Source organism: Notolabrus celidotus, chromosome 9 (assembly GCF_009762535.1).
Source record: "Notolabrus celidotus isolate fNotCel1 chromosome 9, fNotCel1.pri, whole genome shotgun sequence".
NCBI classification, from domain to species: domain Eukaryota; kingdom Metazoa; phylum Chordata; class Actinopteri; order Labriformes; family Labridae; genus Notolabrus; species Notolabrus celidotus.
Window position 1 is genome coordinate 11,368,658 of NC_048280.1, and position 23,608 is coordinate 11,392,265.

General features: G+C 38.7%; 1 protein-coding gene across 1 annotated transcript; it reads left to right on the forward strand.

The window, feature by feature from the left end:
- Positions 1-1,407: 1,407 nt before the first annotated feature.
- Positions 1,408-23,607, forward strand: ikbkb (inhibitor of nuclear factor kappa B kinase subunit beta). The gene is made up of 22 exons (XM_034691529.1): positions 1,408-1,604; positions 3,241-3,367; positions 5,535-5,629; positions 8,911-9,031; positions 9,936-10,005; positions 12,166-12,254; positions 13,262-13,351; positions 13,449-13,573; positions 14,181-14,288; positions 14,384-14,513; positions 14,710-14,904; positions 15,014-15,128; positions 15,624-15,747; positions 15,835-15,986; positions 16,169-16,230; positions 16,328-16,428; positions 16,525-16,574; positions 16,674-16,773; positions 18,307-18,454; positions 21,275-21,372; positions 21,615-21,708; positions 21,805-23,607. The coding sequence occupies exons 2-22, from the start codon at positions 3,263-3,265 to the stop codon at positions 21,862-21,864; spliced, it is 2,232 nt and encodes a 743-aa protein (XP_034547420.1). The 5' UTR covers positions 1,408-1,604; positions 3,241-3,262; the 3' UTR covers positions 21,865-23,607.
- The last annotated feature ends 1 nt before the right edge of the window (position 23,608 follows it).

Below are 23,608 nucleotides of genomic sequence, written 5' to 3' on the forward strand. Positions count from 1 at the left end.
TTTTAAATATATAAATAAGACAAAACAAATACAATCAAACAGGTGAAATGAAATAAAATGAATAATAACAACAAATATAAAATAAATTGAATGAATAATAGAGGAACTAATTCAAAGCAGCATTATGCACTTTTAAATCAATTGTTGATTTACGCAATTCCCTTTTCCCCCATTAAAGCTGCTGATATTAGTCACAGAGGAAACATCTGTTCAGAGAGAGGGAATTTGAATGTCTACACTATCCCTCCCAACCAGATTTTCTCTTATCTCACCTACGTACACAGATCGGCGTGTGCAGTCATGATAGTGCCGGACTCATAACCAATCGGAGGACGTAGTAGGGGCCGCCCCTTAACCAATCAGGACAGAGGATTGAAGATTAGCTATGATTGGTCTGTCATAACGGGAACAAGGGGAATAATAACATTGCTTGATACAAAGGCATTGAAAAACTCAGTCATGTCGCAATAGTCTCAGATTACTCCACTTACAGATGAGTACCGATTGGTATTATGACCTTTTCTCCAAACCCAGCAGAAAAAAGTAAAGTTTTTTACTCCATGCCTACCAACAGCAGCTTTAATGAAGACCTGTAAAGAAAATATGCATTAGATGTGTTAAATTGTAGCCTTTTGTGTTCACTTTTCCTGTTACTGTGCAGTTACCAAAATGTAATACCAATCAGAATCCAGAATCTAGCCAGGATTGTTTATACTGATATTTTGACATCTGAAACGACCTGTCTCAAACTTTCACACGGCCCACTTGAAAAGTTGAGTTGATAGACTGAAGTGCATGCCTAAATGACTGATGGGCACGCGGAAATGACTAATATCATGAATGAAACTATGTCATGATGTGTGTTTCACATGGTCTTACACAAGCACCGGCCAGAGAGCTTTCTGTTTTTACACCTCTAAGCTTTGGAACTCTCTGCCTCTGGACATTAAGACGGCGACCTCTCTGGGTGTTTTAAAATTAACTTAAGACTTACCTTTTTAATCTAGCTTTTAATTTGGAGTAATTTATTTTTTTACCTTTATTATTTTTTATTATTTTTATTATTATTTTAATCATTATTATTTTAATTATTGCTTTAACATTTATTTATCTTAGTAAATTATGTATGTATCTATTCATTTCTTGTATTCATCTGATCTTGTTAACACTTCCTTTTTTTTTTTTTACTTTTCTTTCCACTATGACTTATTTTATTAATTTTACTGTTTTTAGTATTTTATTTCTAATCATGCCTTTTATAATTTTACCATTGCTGTTTTTTTGTGTCTCTCTGTTATTCTGTGAAACACTTTGGGCTGCATGTTTTTATGTGTGAAAGATGCTTTATAAATAAAGTTGAGTTGAGCTGAGATGATAGCAGCAGAAAGGAGGGAACGGAGCCCAGATGAGTCTGCCTCCTTGTGGGCGGGTCTCTTCAGATTTACAGGAAACATGAGTATCAGGAAGTAAAAAGTTTTGGAGATTTGTTGTGTCGCCAAAATTACTACTTTGGTGTTAATATTTAAACCACCGACAGACAGTTTTATATCGTAAATAAAGAAAAACAGGCTGTACAGCGTGCGAGTACTACACACAAGCTGAAGGTAGGTTGTAGTTGTGATAATAGTCGTCAGTATCTGCTGGTGCTTGAAACGCTCTTCTCTTCTGCATGAGAAAATACATGAAAACGAGTGAAGGAGTAAATGTCAATAACGCCAGATGATAGAAAGTAGATTAAAAGTAATGCTTATGTTTTAATGCATACCTTGTTATAAAAATGAACAGCATTAGGTCAGAAACAGAAGCAGTATGATCCATGTAGTACACCTGACCTGTTGGCTAGGCTGGCATCTGCACCAAAAGGCCTCCTGTGGGATGTTTATAGTTACTTTATTACTACGTAATACACACAGGAAGTGCTTTATCAAAGACTATTTACACCGCCATGTATCCTGTGTTGTAGCTATATTGTGCAGTTACAAATGGTGTTGAAAGTAACATTAAACCATTGTTTACAAAATGGTTATGACAGCTAATGGGGATTTCCATCAGATTTTTTAAGAGAGAAACTGACAAATAATGATTTATTAAGCCAATACTGATACTGGTATTTAAAGCAGACTGTTTTGTCTGATAGTGTCTTCAATATATTCATACAAACAAGTAACATCTGTCAGATATCCAACCAAGATACCTAGTTTGAGATCAACCAGGATTAAGGATCATTTTCCCACCTGGAGTCCAACAACCAGACTTCTGTTCTCAGCCATTGGGGCAGACTCCAACACTGTACAAAGCTGTGTCTCAGAATATACAGTTGTGCTCATAAGTTTACATACCCTGGCAGAATTTATGATTTCTTGGGTAGTTTCTGTTGTCTTTATGATATAAAAAGAATAAACACAGTTGTTTGATAAAACTAACCATGAGTGAAAAAAAAAGTTTTTCTCTTATCATTCATATTCTCTGAAAAATGCCCCCCAAAAAAATCACAAATTCTGCTGGTGTATGTAAATTTATGAGCACAACTGTATCTCGTAAATAAAATGGGCATGATACAAAGAGTGATATGACGAGATTTATTTTGGATTCATCTGAATTATTTTAAATCCTGTAGTTGCGTCTTTGTAAAAATTATAAAACAGGGGTGTCTCATGTTTTGATTGAAGATTCAAACATCTCCTGCTTCCTTTACACTAACAAACTGCTCACAGCCAAACTTTACCAGGGTGTAATAATTTGTTAGTGATATTTAGGGCAACAATCGACAATACAACAGACATGTTATAATCAAGTTTTCCCAGTTAAGCCATGACAGTGTGATACAAGCTCCATGAAGTGGGATCTCGCCACCATCCAAAGTAACTCTGTGCTTTCATACTCACTTTGAAATAAGTTGTGTTGTACTGAATATCGGCATGGCTGTGACTCAGTCATCACTCTGATATTTAGTATAACAGCACCGCCTAGAGTGAGGCATTCATTTTAAATGACAGTTCTATCAACATCAAATAGAGGTCAGAAATATATAAGTAGAAATGCATGTGTGAATACTTTGGTTAATTAAAATGCAGTGATGTGATTGGACAAGAGTCAGTCCATAAGCACTGATAGAGAGTACAGCAGTACTTGGACTTTTTGTATCACTCCACCTCAGCTATTTTGAATGCACTTAATTAACATTCCCATTTTCTGGTGGCAATTTGACTTAATTCTTGTTATTTGTTTTACTGGTTGTAGTGGAGGAGTACCAGCTGAGACCATGAACCGAGTCCCTCTGCAGCAGCCGCAGAGCTGTGGGTCCTGGGAGCTGAAGGAGCGGCTGGGCACTGGAGGCTTTGGGAATGTCACAAGATGGCAAAATAAGGTATGCAGTTCAAATACTTTGACACACTTTAAGTCTTTTTGTTTGTGATCATGGGAGGAAATCATTGTATTTAATGTGGCTATACAGTAAATTCTATAGAGAGGAGGACGTTGACTGATGCACTGAATCCTTGAACTTTAGACCATCTTCCTAAATCACTGCAGAAAAACTTTTTTTAAATTTTCACACTGGGAATGTTTCCCTCATCAAGTTTACTTACTGCTGAAAAGCAGCAGAGCATCTGCTTTGATTGGAGGTTGGGTTTGACATTATGAAAAGTCTGGGAAGATGTCATCTTTACTCTCCTCAGCCTAACAAAGTGTGTCTGTTGTAATGATATCACTATAAGTCACAGGATGAAAGCATTGTAGAGTTTGATCATTTGTAACAGGACACCACAGGAACATGAACACACCCGCTTACTGGACCTTCCTCTTCTTCCCTTCAGTGCTATACTTTTGATCTGTTACTCACATTCATTTTTGAGGCAGACTTGGAGCTGGCGTGCAGCCAGGCAGAGTCATCATGTGAACAAAGATATTCAAGCGATGGGGAGTCAGTGCAGCACTTGAGGAAATGATCGCCTGGAAAAAGCTAAATTAAGATTATTGGCTCATTTGATTTGATTCTTCCCATATTTACAGTAATCAAGGAATTAGAGTTCAAGAGTGAATGATGTATTGTTGAACAGTTTAATCAGTGGTCATCACTGCTGCCACGGTTTAAGGGACAATGGGAAAAGCAATCGGAAATGACTTAACCAAAGAGGGCACTGCTGGCTCCGCTGCTGTTCTGATGAACTTCCTCGATGGGAAATGTCCTCTAATAATGACAATACTGTAGACTATTATTAGTTCATTGATCGGGTAATGGGAAGCAGGGTTGGTACCATTTCCTTGATGATGCCATGAGAAACAGGAAATGAGATGTACTTGTGTTGGTCATCATTACTAGCAGCTGGTTAAATGTACTATATATATTTGTGTCGCCATCAATCCTCAACCTCCGGTCTCAAACTATGAAGCCCATGCGGAAGTGTTATAAACTGCAATTCATCGAGAATCCGCTTGAGGCTGGCTGCAGAAACACCAGAAACCACATAGACACCAATTCAAAAAAGACGATCTTTGCAGCATTAATAAACATGTTTACAGCCTGGTTCAAAAAACGGCTTGGCTCTACGTAGCTAATCTCTCTATCGGCACACACTGAACGGGGGGTGAATTTTTTTTCTCACGCAACGGTTCAGAAGATATTAAGATTACAAGTTTTTGCCCAAATAAGGACATGACTGACTTGACTCCCGGACGGGAACACATAGCTGTTGGCTTAGAGGCTCAAACTCCTCCCCTTTATGTCACAATCTGCCTGGTTGAGTTCCGCATTTCCAATATGGCTGCCACCATCGATTGGCTTCAAAACAGCACTCAGGAACAGATGGGTGACGTCACGGATACTACAGCCATATTTTATACAGTCTATGGTCGCCATACATGATGTGTATATGTGTGACATGGTTTGCAGTCCATCCACTCTCTCTGTGCCATCTGTGTACCTTTAAGTTCAATATTAGAAGATTGAAAGTTATTACCAATATTATTATTTTATTTAAAGAATTTATTTTATTTTGTTTTGTTTTATTTTATTTTATTTTATTTTATTTTATTTTATTTTATTTTATTTTATTTTATTTTATTTTGTTTTATTTTATTTTATTTTATTTTATTTTATTTATTCATTTTATTTGCCTTTATATTGTGTGTATTAAGTGCATAGGGCTCAGGTAGAGTAGGACAATGGGGAGAGAAAGTGGGGGATGACATACAGGGGATGAAAGCCTCTGTACAAGGGGTGCACAATTGTGCTGCTGAGCTAACCTAGCACCCAAACAGTTATTTCATTTAATAAGTCAAGCTCGGCTAGTATTTTTTCAATGATTCAAAGTTTTAAGATGGAGACATTTCTGTTCTTTTCTAAAGTGTTGTTCACCTACAAGTTCATGGAATCAAAGAAACATAAACCAATAAATAAAACAATATTTAGTTGCAGAATTGTCACATAATGTACAACACATGAGGTGATTTTGAAATGTTGCTTTTTATTTCACATCATGATGTAGATTATATTTCCCTTTAATTTCATAAATGTTAATATTGCCTTCTTTTAGGACACAGAGGAGCAGATTGCTATAAAGCAGTGTCGTCAGGAGCTGAGCGAGAGAAACAAAGACAGATGGTGTCTGGAGACTGAGATCATGAAGAGGTCAGTTTCACTCTTTTCTGCATTTATAATAACATATTACTTGTAGCAAAGAGATAACATGCTTATGTATCCTCTTCTAAATTAGTACACATTTTAATATTTTGTATATGTTTTATGAAATTGTTGCACCTTGTCTCTGATGGAAGTAAAGTCCCCGATTTAGCTGAAAATTGAGTCACTTTTGGCCCCAGCAATCTTCCTTTGTTATCTTTGAATCAAGCAGCAACCTCTAGTGCTGAAAAATTAAACCAATGAGAAGGGCAAAAAACTGCAGTTTCTTAAGTTTCTACTTGAGGTTTGCTCCAAAAGCCAATTAAGGAATCCCATTAAAACCCTTGCTGGTCTTACACCCAAATTAAACATGTTTACTCTTACTGTTTACTGTTTATTTTAAAGTTATATTTTTGGGCATTTTTGCTTTTAGTGAGAGGACAGCAGTAGAGAGAGAGGAAATGTGGGGAGTATAGAGTGGGGGAAGACATGCAGCAAATGGTCACGGCCAGGAGTTGAACCGGCAACCTCTGCTACGAGGACTATAGCCTCTGTATGTGGGGCACTTTGACCGCTAGGCCACCAGCAGCAATCAATTTTTAACAGATATTTAGAATTGATAGACAGGTGGGGAGTGTTGTAGCTGTGTGCATGGAGGTTATAAGCCCGCCTCAGCTCCCCCTCTTTGTCTGTTTCTAGTTTGACGGATGGTTATGTTGAGTCAGCATTTCCAATTTGATGACCGCCATCGTTTGGCTTCAGAATGCCTCTTCAGAAACCACTGGGTGACGTCACTGAGACTACATCCACGTTTGATATAGTCTAAGCTTTAAATATACACAGGACAGAAGCAAAATTATTTCCTGTTTTTGGAAACTTGCCTCTGATTTTAAGATGAGAGAACTTAAAGACAGGATGCATAGAAGGGAAAAGGCAAAAGAGCCTGTTGTTAGTTACATACACACTCCAGCCTGTGTAACTGTGCTGTAAACAGAAATATATGTAGCAGGAAGTAAATTACTAAAATGGTAGGAATACGCTTTGACACAGACAACACCCTCAGGATTATGTAATGAAGGAGGGTCTGCCTCAAGGTCATGCTAAGATGATGCTAAAATGGCAGAGGTGGATATTTAAAAAACAATATTATATGTTCTAAAAGTAAAAAGTATGTGCTTTATCTTGTCAGCCACAGCATTCCTCCCTCAGAAGCTTACAGCGACCCAAACTCCAGCATCTTGCCTCAGCTTGTCTCTTTTTCTTTTGCCAAAAAATTCAATGGTCTGTTTTCTTCAGAGCTCTGTCGTCAGAGTCAAGAGGTTGTTTTTTTAACTGTTAAGAAATTAAGAAATTGGGGATTCCCCTCATCTCTTTTTTTTTTTACCTTCGTACTCTTCCTTAAGGTTGTTTTTGGCATTGAAGTCAAGTTTTGGTTTGACGTGTCGTGACTCACCGTGGTACATTCCATGACCAGCTGTGTACTTGCGAGTTTGACATTGGATGTTTATTTACCCATCTACTTCACAAGTTTTCTTAAAATAAAAAAACTAATTCTGGATCCTTAAATAGAAAAAAATGACACAGGACATTAAAGAATTAGAGCCATGTGGTAGTTTGAGTTATTTTGGTTTGTTTGTGGTTTTTCGAACAGGATGATGTGCCGCCTCCTCATTTTCTTCTGCTTTTCAGTGGGTTTCATTTCCTCACTCGTCTGTGTTGTCAATTAACTGTTTCAGTTTGTGTGTCAGGCCAGTGGAGTTGATGGTGACTTGTGGGGGGTTTAATTCTTTGGGGCTTTTTTTCTATTAGATTGTATGATGAAGCTGCAGCCATGTAACCACTGCAGCCATACTGCTGCCAGGACACTCTTAAAAAGTGACTTTTAATCTCAAAGAGAGTTCACCCCTGGTTACTACGTGTTTATGTGTGTGTGTGTTTTGCCATTAGCTGCAGCAAACATGAGTATAAAAACATTTTTTTCCTAATCCCACTTTAACAAGTGTGTTGTTTTCAGACAGACTTGGTCACAACCGCAACCCTCCGTGCACCCACGCTAACTCGTGGAGAAACCACAGGGCAGGCGACACATGCATGGGGACCTATAATTATACTATTACAGCTACTTAACACAGATGTAGAAACGCACATGAACTTAAAAAAATACCTTACTTTGACCATGTTCGTGTATTTGATGTGTGTGTCGAGCCTGTGCTGCATTTATTCATCGTAACATTGGCATGTAAAATATCTTACCTGAGCATCCTCACTATTTCCTCACACTTCTTTCAGCTCCTTTTCTATTAATTATCTCCAAAATGTTTTTTTAAATACACTCCAGTGAGCCAAAGCAAAGATAAGAGATAGATTTTTCCACATTCAGTCTTCCTCCTTTCCAGAATGAACCCTAGAGTGTTAAAAGCTTTTTTACTTCTCAGAATCATGTGCACGTTGTCTAACACTGATAATTCCAGTGCTGACTATCACCTCTCTCCTGTTATTGTAGCTGTTACAACACTCTGACTACATGTTGTACAGTGTTTTGGTTACAGTGTAAATCACCTTCCTGCTGGCTCTGGTATCAGTCAGAGTTTGTAATCTTTATATTTCCCCTTTGCTTTTTTAAGATGATCTTGATCCTGTGGTAATCAGAAACACATTGGTTCAGTCAGAGTTCATAAACCTCAAAGAATGAAAAACAGAAAGTAACAGAACACAGCACGTCAGAGTTCAGTGGAAGAAGTATAAGGAAAGTGAGTGATGTAATCATTTATAGAGACTATTTATTAACCAAAATAAATGTTTACAAGTCATTGCTAATGTAAGACTATTAGGGAAATGTGTTTACAAAGTGGTGGAGGAGGATGCAAGATTCTCTGACTGATGCAATGGAGGCTTATCCCCTTACAGCGGATCCAGATCAGTTGTTTCTGGATCGGTTGTGGAGACCTAGAGTTTCCTGCTTCAACAATCGTTTAAAGCAATTTTTTTTTATCTTCAGGTCTCTTAAAGATATTGTAAAAGAAAAAGATTTATAGTTTTTTAAATCATGTGTAAGGTGAATTTATCTCAGCAGAATGGCATTTCAATGAGTCTGAATGTGGAGTCGGTCATCACATTTACAGTACACCTGAAACAGCACTGTGACTTTCACTTGTATACATCTCTGATGTTTCTATGCCAGCCCTTGTAAAGGGATTATCATAGAAAATCATATCAATCTTAGTAATGTTACTCTGATAATAAAGTATTTTGTGAAGCTCCACTGATGTCTGATTGTTTTACTCACACAGGTTAGATCATATCAACGTTGTTGCAGCAAGGGAGGTCCCAAAGGAAATGCTGAAACTGGTGGCTCCCCATCAACCGCCGCTGCTGGCTATGGAGTACTGCCAGGGAGGAGACCTGAGGAAGGTAAAGGCTTAATGTTGGTACATGAAGATAGTGGTTAAGGAGTCTGGATTTGAGCCCATAGACCTTTAGATCAAAGTGCTGAATCACAATAAATGACTGTTGATTAGGGAGTGATGATCCTTTCTTTTAGCCATGACTCATTCTCGCAGAAACACATCTCTTTTTTTCTGTATTGGAGCCTGAAATTATTAGCGCCTCACAGCAAACAAATCTCTCAAAAGAAGTTCCTGTGAAATACAAAATGCAGCCACATCAAATCAGATTGCTTGGAGTAACACATTTTAATCACACTTGAAAGCCAATCTCTGATCTGTATGGTTTGGTTATGATAAAACGTATTGCAGCCGCACTTATTCCAGGGGAGAAATCAGGAGCAGTTTTTTTCTGTAACACCCCCAGGAAATGGATGGTGTTGGCACCAGAAGGGAGAGGAGGAAAATCCAACCATCACAAACCAAGAAACCACAGTGTCATAAAAATTTCAAAGCATCACAGATGGTCAAAAACCAAGCGGTCCAGTTGGGCGCAGATGGAGCAGTTAGTTTGGAACAGAGTGGAAAACTGCACTGTCCTATTTTGACAGGCCTGCCACAAGTTTCCAACAGAAGACCTCTTTAAATATATTGTTTAAAGTACAAAGCAAATCAAAAACGTTACAAGGAAAGTGTTGATTTGCCAAATTGGTTCATTTCCAAAAGAGAATTGGTAGTGAGGTTACTGTTTTTCCCATTCCCTAATAAACACAGCATGCCTAATGGAGGGAAATGTCAGTTTGAAAGAAGATTAATCCTTTAACATAAATAAAAAAGACGGATTAATGAACCCTTCCCAAACACTGGGTCAGCTTTCTTCCCATGCTTCTTGTTATAGAAGTCTCAAGTGTCTGTGTTTGTGCTCTCTGCAGTATCTGAACCTCTTGGAGAACTGCTGTGGGATGAGGGAGGGCTCCGTTCTGATCCTGCTGTGTGACATCTGTGAGTATCACACAGCTTCTACTGTGACATCTACAATCATCACAAGTGATAGATTGATAGTGTGATAGAGTGAGCTGGCAGTGTGATTAGTTTCCTGTCATATTAAGGAAACGGTTGTGGTGGTGACCAGAATTATTATGTCATCAATGACCCCAAACCACCAACCTCTTAGTCACCCTGGCGATCGTACACACTCACGTCGAGGCTTACGTCAACGATCGGACACTCACACTCTGTCACTAACTTAAAGTACGAAAGCTCATATCAAGTGTGTACTGTATATAAGTCACTGGATAAACAGGTTGGAGAGGAGACGCATATGGTATGGATCACACACACACATCTAGATTTAGATATCTAGAAGAGTCAAACACACACACACACACACACACACACACACACACACACACACACACACACAGAAACACAGAAACACCCTTTTCCTGTTACCAGCCGGTGGACGTTTCCTGATAATGAGTGATCCCCTTTAAACTGCTTCACAAGCGTGGGTAGAGACACAGGCATGTACACCCACACCCAAACACACACACACATGAAGGTGCCCAAAGGTTATGAGTTCCGCTTCGTTGATCACTCTCTGCCAGCACACACACTAGTCACACTTTGACGCAGAGGTAAAGTCACATTATAGTTTTGGTTGTGAGTTCAGACAAAACGTATTCACTCAGTTCCTGCACATTAAAGGTGTTAGAATGTAAACAGGGTCTGAACCACTTGTGGATCTAATAAAGGAGTTACGTAACTCCAGAACATCCTCTCTGGTTGATAATTTCAAGCTTGTTAAACCTGAGTGCTCACCCAGCAGTGATATCACAGAGTTCTGGAGTACACCTGTGCTTCATTGCTGCAGTGTGAGATTACACAAGCAGCTTTTGTTTAGTTAAAAAGGGGTGATGTAGATTTACAACTTCTAATTCTACCAAAACAGTGATTTATGTGTCTTTGTAAGGCACTGGTTTGAGCAGAAGCTGTAGGCTGAAGAATTGGCTCAGTGGGCAGCAGTCATTCCAAAGTAAGGTGGTGGTTTTATTCGTCAAAGAGTGTTCAAATTACAAAAAATTAACCAAAACCAAATAAACTTAGACTGGACGAGAAAAACCCATCCTCACAGCAGGCTGTTAGTGACAGCAATATCCCCCAAAGTTAATGTCTGTCTGCTCTTTTATACATACCTTGGCCCCGCCCTAATTGGAATAAACCATTGGGAGTAAGGAAAACCACAGAGTAATACCCCACTATAACGAAACTCAAAGTGCCAATAATGAAGATATGGGAAATTCAAAAACTTCACTAGCAATTCAAAACACAGAGCATAATTATAATTAAACAGTACGTTTGACCCCAGTTTGTGGTGACAAAGACATGGGGGAATCGTTTTCACGTGTGATTTGACACTTGAAAGTCTTCTTTTTGTGAAATTCTTGCTGCAATCTCCAGTGTTGGAAAATAAAGCCAGTGTAGAATATAGACTGTATAATATATGGACGTAGTATCCGTGACGTCACCCATCTGTAAAGGAGTGTTTCTGCAGTCAACCTCAAGCAGATTCTCTGTGAACTGCAGTTTATAACACTTCCACATAGGTTTCATGGTTTGAGACTGGAGGTTGCCTCTTGGTGTAGAAGTGCAAAAAAACTGCAGTTCTTCAAATTTCCACTTAAGGCTAGCTGCAAAAATCCAAAAAGGTCCCATGTTGAACGAGTAGATATAAAACATGTTTACAGGCTGGTTAAATTAAAAAAAAAAATTAAAAAAGGTTCAATAGCTCATGTCTCGATTTATACACACTATGCAGGAGATTTTTTTTTCAGAATGCATTTGTTTTGATTAGATCAAGGCTAAGAATTGTGCATACGTTTGCATAATAAGGGTATTTTTGAGTTGACAGGCAGGCAGACAGGTGGGCATAATGGAGTTATTGCTAGGAGGTGGAAAACCTGCCTTGACTCCATCCGTTTGAAACCAATGGGTGGATGACTTTTCTTAAATCAGTTCACTAGAAAAGTCCTTCTTAACTCTTATGCCTCTGAAGCTGTCTGTTCATCACAAGTGAGCCATGAATATCAAAACCATAGTTGAAACAACTCTAATCCTGTATCCTGTATTCTCTAACTGTATACTTCTTGTTTGCCCCTTCAGCCGCGGCTCTGACCTACCTCCACAAGAAGAGGATCATCCACAGAGACTTGAAACCAGAAAATATCGTGTTGCAGCAGGGAGGGAAGCGAGTGAGTTAATGTCACTGTGAAACATCTTGTTATGACAAAGACACCAAAACCACAACAAAGAGGGGCTGTTTGTGTGCGGCTTTTGTCGAATGAGTTTGGGAGACTTTTCTCTCTCATCAGCCAAGCAAAACTGTGCTCCAATGAATGTCACATTTCTAGTCTTAACAGCTATAAGATAACTTAGAGCAAAGCTTGTTTTGGCATTGCCTGCTGGGCGTCCCTTTATTTTATTATTTATTTCAAAAATGATGTTACCCTTTAGACAGCAGGACTTTCTGCAACATAAGAGTGTTGTATAAATGAGGCCAGACATATTAAAGGGGTTATATACTCATGTTTATGCACACTGCGGTGTTTATAGAAATTGAACTAACCACTCTTTATCTGTTTATAGGTTTGTAAGAAGACTTGTTTTTGACATACTACAGAAACAGTTAATTCTACATACAGACCTGGTTTTGCTTTTCTCTTTTGCGGGAGGGGGGCAAAACTACAGCAAAGCATTTCAACATTTTCTACTATGTATTTGTGCCACCCTTAGGTTTTAAAGAAATATTTTGCCGATTTAAGAAATATAATACTTGAGTTATGATGATACTACTCTTATATCCATCCCTTTAAGCCAGCAGCCAGTTTGCACAGCCTTGTAGTAACAGCTGGAAAAAGGGAAAACAGCTATCGTGGCTCTGTCAGACAGTGACAAAATCTCCCCTTCATTCCTTCAAAAGCTCATGTATTAGAATTTTACGTCCTTTTTGTTCAATTTCTACAAAAGACAAAGTTTAAGAATGCCTATCTGTCGTTTTGTTGGTGTTATGTGCTAGCCTCTGGCTCCCTTAGCAGTATCCAGGTAAACAGATATAACAGCTGTGTCCTGCTTCTCTCGTCAACCAGACAGTGAATGAATGTCTTTCCCACAGACTGCTCCTTTAAGTTATCTTTTGGCAGATGTAGGATACAATTTTGCTACTAACACTTGTGGCTCTGTAATCTTCTCCTGACTGCAGTTGATTCACAAGATCATTGACCTCGGCTACGCTAAAGAGTTGGACCAAAGCAGTCTCTGCACCTCATTCGTGGGAACACTTCAGTACTTAGTAAGTGTTCAAAACAGAACTGAAGACATTTCCTTCAAAATCTACTTCTGAAATTGTTGCAGAAACAACTGAACATCTGTTTTTCTTCTGTCTTCAGGCTCCAGAGCTCATAGAGAGACAGAAGTACACAGTCGCTGTGGACTACTGGAGCTTCGGGACTTTGGTGTTTGAGTGTATCACTGGATTTCGCCCTTTCTTACCAACCTGGCAACCTGTTCCTTGGTAGTAAAGTTCCTCTATCTCAGTTGGTGATGTGCTCACATGCCACAAAAGTGGTCATAACATGAAGTCATTTTCCGTCCTAGTTCGAGGATGATGCATGACAGAATTTCCACTGTTGCATCTTGCTCAAGCCTCATTTTCCCCTTTTTTCATCTGCACTTACAGTATGTGACTCCAGTTTGACTTTTGCAAAATAAGCTAAACAGTGACGTAGACAGAGAATGGTACACCATGATAAGCTTCATCCCTGAGAAATATTATTGTTACGTGACTGGATTGTAACCATCAAGGAATATAAAAATAAACAGGAGTTGCCAAAGCAATGAATTGCAGGAAATGTGAGTTATGCCAACATCAGTACCCTTTATGCCTCGCTAATAAGATGAATGAAAGATATGAAAGTTCAGTGGAATCAGAGGGAAAATAGAGGACAAATACTCATTTTTTACTGCAGAAACTCAGGTTCAGTTTTTGACATGTAACTGGTTGTGTTTGCAGAAGTAATGATCAAATAAAACATTTGAAGACTCAAACAAAAAGCACAGAACAACATGAAAGCAAAACTATTTTAAGAGTTTTCTCTCTATAATCATTCTGTCATTTTCAGGCACAACAAAGTGAAACTGAAGCAGGATGAGGATATCGTGGTCTATGAGGACCTCTCAACAGAGGTGCGATATGGGAAACATCTGCCCCAGCCCAACCACCTCAACAGGTGATTTGATCTGTGACCAGCACGCACGTGCATTTGAACAAAGTCCTTTGATATCTTTATTAACTCTGACACATGTGTTGACTTTTGTTCAACAGTCTGTTACTAGAGAAACTAGAGAAGTGGCTGCAGCTGATGTTGAAGTGGTCTCCTCAGGAGAGAGGCAAAGACCCTCAGTCCACACCCAGCGACTGCTTCTCACAGCTGGACATCACACTGAAACTCAAGGTGGATTACTTCCTTCTGTCTGTTTTGAACAAACTCTTCTTATCTTGATAGAGATGTGACATCTTGAATGTGGTCCAGCTATGATTAAAAGCAGCATTTTAAACTTACAGAGTCTAAAGTACTACTTTAAGTGTTTTCATTTTGATGCAATCTCAAGGGATTATGCTCGCATTTACTTGTTCCTTTTGCCTCTCAGTTGGTTCACGTCCTGAACATGATGTCTGCTAAAATCCTGACATACTCCGTCTCTGAGGACGAGACGTTGGCAAACCTGCAGCTGAGGATAGAAAAAGACACCAGCATCCCTGCAGCCAATCAGGAGCTGCTGCTGGAGGCGGGGTTAGCGCTGGAGCCACAAGGACTAGCCACGCAGTGCGCCATAGATTACACAGTAATATCCTAATCCAAACACTGTCAATGAAATATCTTCCCAGAATAGTTGAGCACAAAGTATGACGCGCTGATGCTTTAATAAGTATGATCACCTTTCTCATGTGTAGGAGATAGATGGCAGACGGACAGACCTGCCTCTGGTCTTCCTGTTTGATCGGTCCTCCTGTAGTTACGAACCTCAGTTTGCTCCTCGAACGCTGCCAGAAAACATCCGCTTTGTTCGTGAGTACACAAGATTTAAAAACTTCTTCACTTCTTCTGCTAAATTAATTTTCTGAAGCTGTTATTATTATTTCATGTTCTCTTTTGATTTCACTTGACTCTACCCTTATATTACACTTTTTCTAAGACTTTATAATTCATTAAAACATATAATGTAATTTAAATTTGTGGACCAGCTAACATGTATCAGATACTTTCTTGATGTTGTCATACAATAAGAAAAGTAAGACCAAAAAGAGGATGTTATGATCAGAAAGATAATCTTCACAAATCAGATCTACACTTTTTATTTAAGAGTAAAAGCAGCATTAACCTTCAGAATTTATGGTGAACACCATTTAAAGATAAAACTCAAGTTGTAGAAAAAATATATGTTTTTTTTAATGAAGTATAAACCTCATTGTCTGCAAGAGGTGTGGTGAAAAGAGTATTTCTTTTCATAACAAAAAACATCTTGTGTTTTTCTCTGACCTTACGCAACATTCTTCCTCACAGAAAGCGACCCGAAGCACATCCTGCCTTACAGCCCTCTGAGGAGGACTTGTGGCCAGGCATGGCACACCATCCGCTCTCTGAAGGAAGACTGGCAGAGACTGCAGCAGGGACAGAAAGCTGCCATGTAGGACACACTGTACACAAAACACACACATACCTCCACATCACATTCACACACCTTTGATTTAACGTGTTTCTCCTCTTTTTTTAGCATGAGTCTGCTGAGACACAACTCCTCACTGTCCAAACAGAAGAATGAGATGGTCTCCATGTATCAGAGACTGATGGCCAAGCTGGACTTCTTCACTACCAGCCTCCACATAGACATGGACAAATACCAGGAGCAGACGGCCACCGGGATCGGTACTGTGTCACAAAAACATGTTTATAGAGAGCAGGAAGTTTACTCTGCAGCTGTATTTAATCTGTCCTTTAATTGTAATTATTTATAACTCAGTTTGGTTGTGATGTTTATCTCAGGTGGAAAGCACACTTCAGTGTTTGGAACTGTTTATCTCGCTTACGTTGGTATTTCAATTTTCTAGCATCAGAGAAACTCCTGGGCGTGTGGAGAGAGATGGAGCAAACTGCTGTCAGCTGTGGTCAGGTAGAGACTTGGAGTGTTTCAACATGTGTGTTCGTATGTTTGTGTGTGTGTGTGTGTGCTTTATAAAAATTAAAAACTTATATGTGGGCGTCTGTAGGCCCAGGTAAGTGAACTGGAAGAGGAGATGATGCATCTGCAGCAGGACATAGTGGATGTGCAGAGACAGCCGTGGAGGAGTGGGGAGGCCCTGGACACACTGTAAGTCTAAATCAAACTTCCCAGTAAAAATAACAAATAAACAGAAACTTCTTTCATGATCCTAAATCCCTCTGTCTCCCCCTCTTTGTTCCTCAGTGAAGGAAAGGCCATGGAGCTGTTCCGCAAACTCAGAGAGAAACCCCGAGGTTAGGACGTCATGCATCTGTTCTTTTCTTACCTAACACTCGTGACAGTGTTTGAATGTGAAAATAAACGTTCTTTTCCCTTTTCCTGCCCCTGCTCAGACCAAAGGTGTCCAGGGGACAGTCAGGAGGTGGTGCGTCTTGTCCTTCAGGCTGTGCAGTTCTATGAGAAGAGACTCAGAGACTTCTACACACACCTCAGGTATTCACACAAAAATATTACCTTTAGATTAATCTCCATGTCATGTAAAACAGGGCTTGTGTTACACTCTTCCAAAGAAACAGCCCGACTTTAAATTAAAGAATAACCTTTTCAGGTTTTCCACCCTGTTTGGGAAATGTGTGAAGGGGAGCTGATTGAGTCCTTAGCAGCTCCTTCTCAGCACTGAATAACTCTCATTTGTGAATTAGAGAATCAGTATTGAAATCAAGCAAGGTAAAACCCGACATACTTATTTTAGTGTGAAATTTGGGCACATTTACAGACAAACTTAATATATAGAGGCTTTATATGTTTCATGAGTTTAATTTCATTAATAATCAAACTATGTTTTGTTGCACTGATAAGTAATAGACTGCAAAATTCAACCATTTCTGGCCTCCAAAGTGAACCAGAAACCATTCTGTACAGTCTCTGCACACCCAATCTGTTGTTTTGAGGTTGTGCCTTCTGCTCAGACTGAGGCTCATTATTCTGCATTCCTGTCAAAATCCTTGGGGGAAATTTTCAACTTCCGACTTCCAAAGGTTCCTGGTGCATTTATCATAAGTAAACCACAAAGATTTTTGACCGTGACAAACAGATGTTTACACAGATGGACAGCAGAACAGTCTCCTCACGAAAACAAAACAGAGGAAAATCAACAGCTTACAGCTACCTAATAAGGTTGAGGGCATTTGCCATTAATTTGAATGCAAAACAAGTTAAAGTATAAAGAAGTATGTGTCATTTTAATCAAAGTCATGAAATTAAACTCAACATTTATTTTAGTTGATTCAGTTACAGTGTTGACTTTTATGAAGCTGCTGACTTTGAGTGGCATGACTTTGTGGCTGACATTTTCACATCCTGAGGTATCTTGAATGAGCACAAGTGGAGCTTTTTCAATCCAATTCAATCCAAAAAGTTATTAAAGACTCAAAGCTCATATAAATAAGTCAACAGGTAATGTTATTGGGAAATAAAAGGTAACAGTAGATGTTAAAGTGATCTTTTTTCACTTCAAATATTAACCTTTCACAGCAAGTCAATCACAGGTAACAGGGAATGCAATACTGTCACTGTGTACTCCTAGCCAAACCAAGGACCTGCTAATTTTCTACTCTACTGCAGCTTAAAACCAAGACACTCATCAGTATTGATGTTCTTCAACATCATGAGCAACATCTGTTCTCGTTTTTCTATGATAAAAAATATATCCACATTGAAACAAACAGCAAATAAAATATGTCAACATTTGTGGTATAAAAACACCCACTCAGTCCTGAGGAGAAAATATCAGACAGAATGATACAAACACGTGTGCTAATGATGTTTTAAAATTTGCTGCTGCAACATTATGGGTAAGCGCAATGGAACAAATCTGTAACTCTTTATTAAAAGCGAACATAAATTTATGAGGATGTGTAAAAAGTCACATCCTTTCATTAATGAAGAATTTGTTTTTAGAATAAGCCGTCCAGTCTGTGGTTACCTATGTCCGTGGATCATTTTTATTGTGTGTGTTATTTCTAGTAAGACCGCGGTGTGCCGTCAGCGTGTGATGGAGCTGCTACCAAAGGTGGAGGGAGTGGTTCAGAGGATGGCGGAGAGCGAGCAGATCTTGATGAGCCTGCAGGAGAAGAGACAGAGGGAGCTGTGGAACCTGCTCAAAGTCGCCTGTGTGAGGACTCACTCACTACTCACAGACCCAGTTTCACTTCCTCTCAAAGATACCTTTGATTGCATGTAACCATATTTTACGACGTGGTATTCAAATCATGTATCTCATATGACTGCGCCAAATCACAACAAACATGATCTCAAGACACTTTTACAAACATTGCAGGTTTGGACTGTACTCTATTCTGTTAAATTATTAACAAAGACCCAACATCAAGACAGGATGAGACTCAGTCTTATCTCATCTTAATCCACCATGAGCATTGCACCTCGCAGTATTTAGCTAGTTACAGCGGCGTGGAAAGACTTCCTTTTAACAGGTAGAAACCTCGAGCAGAACCAGACTCATGTTAGGCTCATGTTAGTGGGATAGAGGAGAGTAAGAGAGAGAGAGAGCAGTGATCATTGATACAACATTAACTAAAGTTTAATACTCTTTACTTTTGCTCTTAGACAGCATTTTACATTACAGAGCATTGAGACAAAATGATATATCAATTTCCTCTGCTGTCATTTTCCCCACACTGTCACATTTTTTTCACACAACCCTTAAGCAGAAAGACTTGATATGAACTTTTAAATACACCAAAAAAAAATCTCTATATATACATATATATATATATATATACACTACCGTTCAAAAGTTTGGGGTCACCCAGACAATTATGTGTTTTTCATGAAAACTCACACTTTTATTTATCAAATGAGTTACAAAATGAAAAGAAAATATAGTCAAGACATTGAGAATGTTAGAAATAATGATTTTTAGTTGAAATAATAATTTTGTCCTTCAAACTTTGCTTTCATCAAAGAATGCTCCCTTCGCAGCAATTACAGCATTGCAGACCTTTGGCATTCTAGCTGTTAAGTTGTTGAGGGAATCTGAAGAAATTTCACCCCACGCTTTCTGAAGCACCTCCCACAAGTTGGATTGGCTTGATGGGCACTTCTTGCGTACCATACGGTCAAGCTGCTCCCACAACAGCTCAATGGGGTTGAGATCTGGTGACTACGCTGTCCACTCCATTACAGACAGAATACCAGCTGCCTGCTTCTTCCCTAAATAGTTCTTGCATAATCTGGAGGTGTGCTTTGGGTCATTGTCCTGTTGTAGGAGGAAATTGGCTCCAATCAAGCGCTGTCCACAGGGTATGGCATGGCGTTGCAAAATTGAGTGATAGCCTTCATTATTCAAAATCCCTTTTATTTTTTTACAAATCTCCCACTTTACCTGCACCAAAGCAGCTCCACACCATCACATGACCTCCACCATGCTTGACAGATGGCGTCAGGCACTCTTCCAGCATCTTTTCACTTTTTCTGCGTCTCACAAATGTTCTTCTGTGTGATCCAAACACCTGAAACTTCGATTCGTCTGTCCATAACACTTTTTCCAGTCTTCCTCTGTCCAATGTCTGTGTTCTTTTGCCCATATTAATCTTTTCCTTTTATTGGCCAACTATTGGCCTTTTATTATATATCTCAGATATGGCCTTTTCTTTGCCACTCTGCCTAGAAGGCCAGCATCCCGGAGTCACCTCTTCACTGTAGACGTTGACACTGGCGTTTTGCGGGTACCATTTAATGAAGCTGCCAGTTCAGGACCTGTGAGGCGTCTATTTCTCAAACTAGAGACTCTACTGTACTTGTCTTCTTGTTCAGTTGTGCACCAGGGCCTCCCACTTCTCTTTCTACTCTGGTTAGAGCCCGTTTGTGCTGTTCTCTGAAGGGAGTAGTTCGCACTGTTGTAGGAACTGTTTAGTTTCTTGGAAATTTCTCGCATGGAATAGCCTTCATTTCTAAGAACAAGAATAGACTGTGGAGTTTCATATGAAAGTTCTCTTTTTCTGGCCATTTTGAGAGTATAATCGAACCCACAAATGTGATGCTCCAGATACTCAACTAGCTCAAAGAAAGGCCAGTTTTACAGCTTCTCTAACCAGCAAAACCGTTTTCAGCTGTGCTAACGTAACTGCACAAGGGTTTTCAAGATGTTTCTAATCATCCATTAGCTTTCTAACGTGATTAGCAAACACAATGTACCATTAGAACACTGGAGTGATGGTTGCTGGAAATGGGCCTCTGTACACCTTTGTAGATATTCCATTAAAAAACAGACGTTTGCAGCTAGAATAGTCATTCACCCCATTAACAATGTATAGAGTGTATTTCTGATTAATTTAATGTTATCTTCATTGAAAAAAACAGTACTTTTCTTTCAAAAATAAGGACATTTCTAAGTGACCCCAAACTTTTGAACGGTAGTGTATATTTTTTTTAACTATTTTTTCAGGTCACTTTCCAAAAAGAGTCTCCCCTCCATTACTAAACACGTAGGAATAATAATCTCACAAAATAATTCTGCAAAACCTGCAAGTAATTTTAAAAGATAAAGTTAGCAGGAAAATAATAGGGAAGTCAACTCTCACAAAAACAGATTCAGCTGTTAATGTTTCATATTATTTTAGGGCTAAAATAGCACGTTTGTAAATCCAGAATACTTCCCTCTTAAGAAACAACTTCTCCAAAACGCTGTCTCTTAAACACTGATACCGCTCAGTTCCCTTATATTTCAGAGAAGAGACTGGATGATTCAATCCCAGAGAATGTTTTTGTTAAAAGTAAGTAGGAAATTAAAACCACAAATATTGGTCATTCAACAGATGGAGGTGGTTTGGTTAAATTTACTATTCTAAATATACTTTAGAATGTAAACACCAAGAATCCTTAACAAAACCCAGGTTTTTTTTTAAATTCACCCTTCTTATTAAGAAAATGCTGAGAGCTGTATTAATCAAGTGCGTGATCTTGTCTTGAACAGAGTAAAGTTCGCAGCCCCGTGAGTGGAAGTCCTGATGGACTCCGGACCCCCTCTTCAGTGCCGCCTCTGATGACACCAAGACACAGCCTGCAGCAGTTGTGAGTAAAAACACACAAACATGCACACTCTGGGGCTCAAATTTAGTGTTCCATTAAGGATCACTTTATTTTCATTCACTCCACACCACTGTTGATCAGCTAATCAATTGATATATTTATATAGTATCAAATTTCATCATCAGGCACTCTCAAATATAACTTTTCCATGTATAAACAGAGATTAACTTCTATCAGAAGTGTGAGTAACATCGTCATGAATCACTGTGGCTGTGTGTTTTCAGTGACGAGTCTCTGGTGGAGGAGAGCAGGACATTTGAGAGTCGACTCCAGAGTCTGCTGAATGACACCATTCAGGAGTCAGAGAGCAGTGTGGAGGTACACAAACACACTCATCATCTTCTGATGTCAAACAGCAGCCGGGTGTGGTTTTCCTGATGATTAAAAGAAACCCTACTCATTTCTTTGTCCTAGATGATGAGCGAGTGGACGTGGCTGCAAGGAGGACAGAGCTTCTCCAGTGACCTCTCTTAAGTTGATTTCTGTTCTCGGTTTACATGTGGTACTCTACTGCCTCTGTGTGGACGGGATGTTGAATTACAGAAAGAGGAGGCAGTCGCTGGTTTGAGAAACAATGTGAATAGGTTAAAAAAGCTGGCACATATCTATCTGCTTAACAAGATGAGGGAGACGGTACTCAGCAGCACTGCTCTCTGAAATATAAAGCCAACCTATAGAGCTAATCTCAGGTTAGGATTTACATCAGATTCACAGTTTGTTTTATGTTTTTGATTGAATAAGCACAGCACAATCATTCTCTTGGTGTAATTGAAAGTAGCATACAAAGTATTTTTAAAAAACCTTACTTCCATTCCTACAATGTTGAGGGAGCTTTTCTTGTAAAATAATGTTTAAAACTGAACCTCCTTTAAAAAAAATAATGACCTTAAAACAGCTGACACACCAAAGTGCACATTTCTCCTCTATTTCAGAAGTGAGAGTTTAAGCATGTCAATTTTTTTTACCAAAACTATGACCAAACATTTCTTGAGCGTTCTGAAACTATATACTTTATGTTACATTTCTTCCCTGTTTTATCATGAAATTAAAGATAATATTTCAAGATTAAGGGTTTAAGTTCTGCTGTATAGAAACCTCTGCCTTTAATTATTTGTTTTAAACCTAAATGATTTATAATGTTTCTTACAGGACCCTTGTTTGTATTGGAGATTTAATTTTTTAAGAAAATAATTGAATTATGTTTATAACTGAAAAAAGAGAGACTTTTTAACTGTACGCTGTATGTTCGTGTGAATGTGATCTGTTTTTTAATACCTTGTGACAATTTCATGGAGGTTTGGACATCAGAATAGAAGCAAGTGTAGAACAAGGTGCAGGTCAGCATCATTGTGTGAGAGGGACTGAAAACAACAACTCAAACATAATCTTCTTGTGAAGTTGAGTAGGTGAAAAAATGAACTCTATGAAGACATGGAAACTGCTACTCCAAGCCACACTGTAGTGCTAGTGTAGAATTAAAATGCCATTATTTACATGGCAAAAGCCAACATGTTGTGGCCTACCGGGTCTTCATCAGGGAGTGTTTTGAAGAGTTGTTGCATTGTTCATTTTTTAACTGAGTTTTTATTTCCACCCATACAACCAACCCTGTCATTTGAAGAAATGAGCATAGAAAGCCTGAAGTATCCAATGAGCACCTTCATGTGACTTAATGCAAAGACCCAGTAGTGCCGCGACTCTCCTACATATTTTTTGACTCTTTTGACCTGGTGCAATGTGGGGATAAAAGTAGATCATTTATGTGTTATTGAATATTTGTCTGTTTTACTGAATCTATGCAAATACAAGAATGTAGTCAAATTAATGTTTTACTTTTAAACTGTGAAAAAGACTACGAAAGAAATCGTATTGACATTTTAATATTTGATATTGACTTTACCACCATTCTTTTTGAATCAAGATAAGAGTATTAGAGAAATTCATACAGCTGCATCAGGTACTGGAGGTAGTCTTGACTCTGTTTAGATCACACACATCCTACATACTGTCAAGAGTCTGTCCTGTCTTATCCATTTGTGTACATCCTCTTTGTAAAAACTATAAAAATATCAGACTAAGAAAATGTGAAATATTTCTGTGAGAATTAACAAACTGATGTTAGTGACATTTTCTTGGGTTTATTCCACTTTCTTGGGACCAGGTTCTTCACTCCTCTTCACCATCAATCAAAATAAACAAAGAGATTAAACAAAGAGAC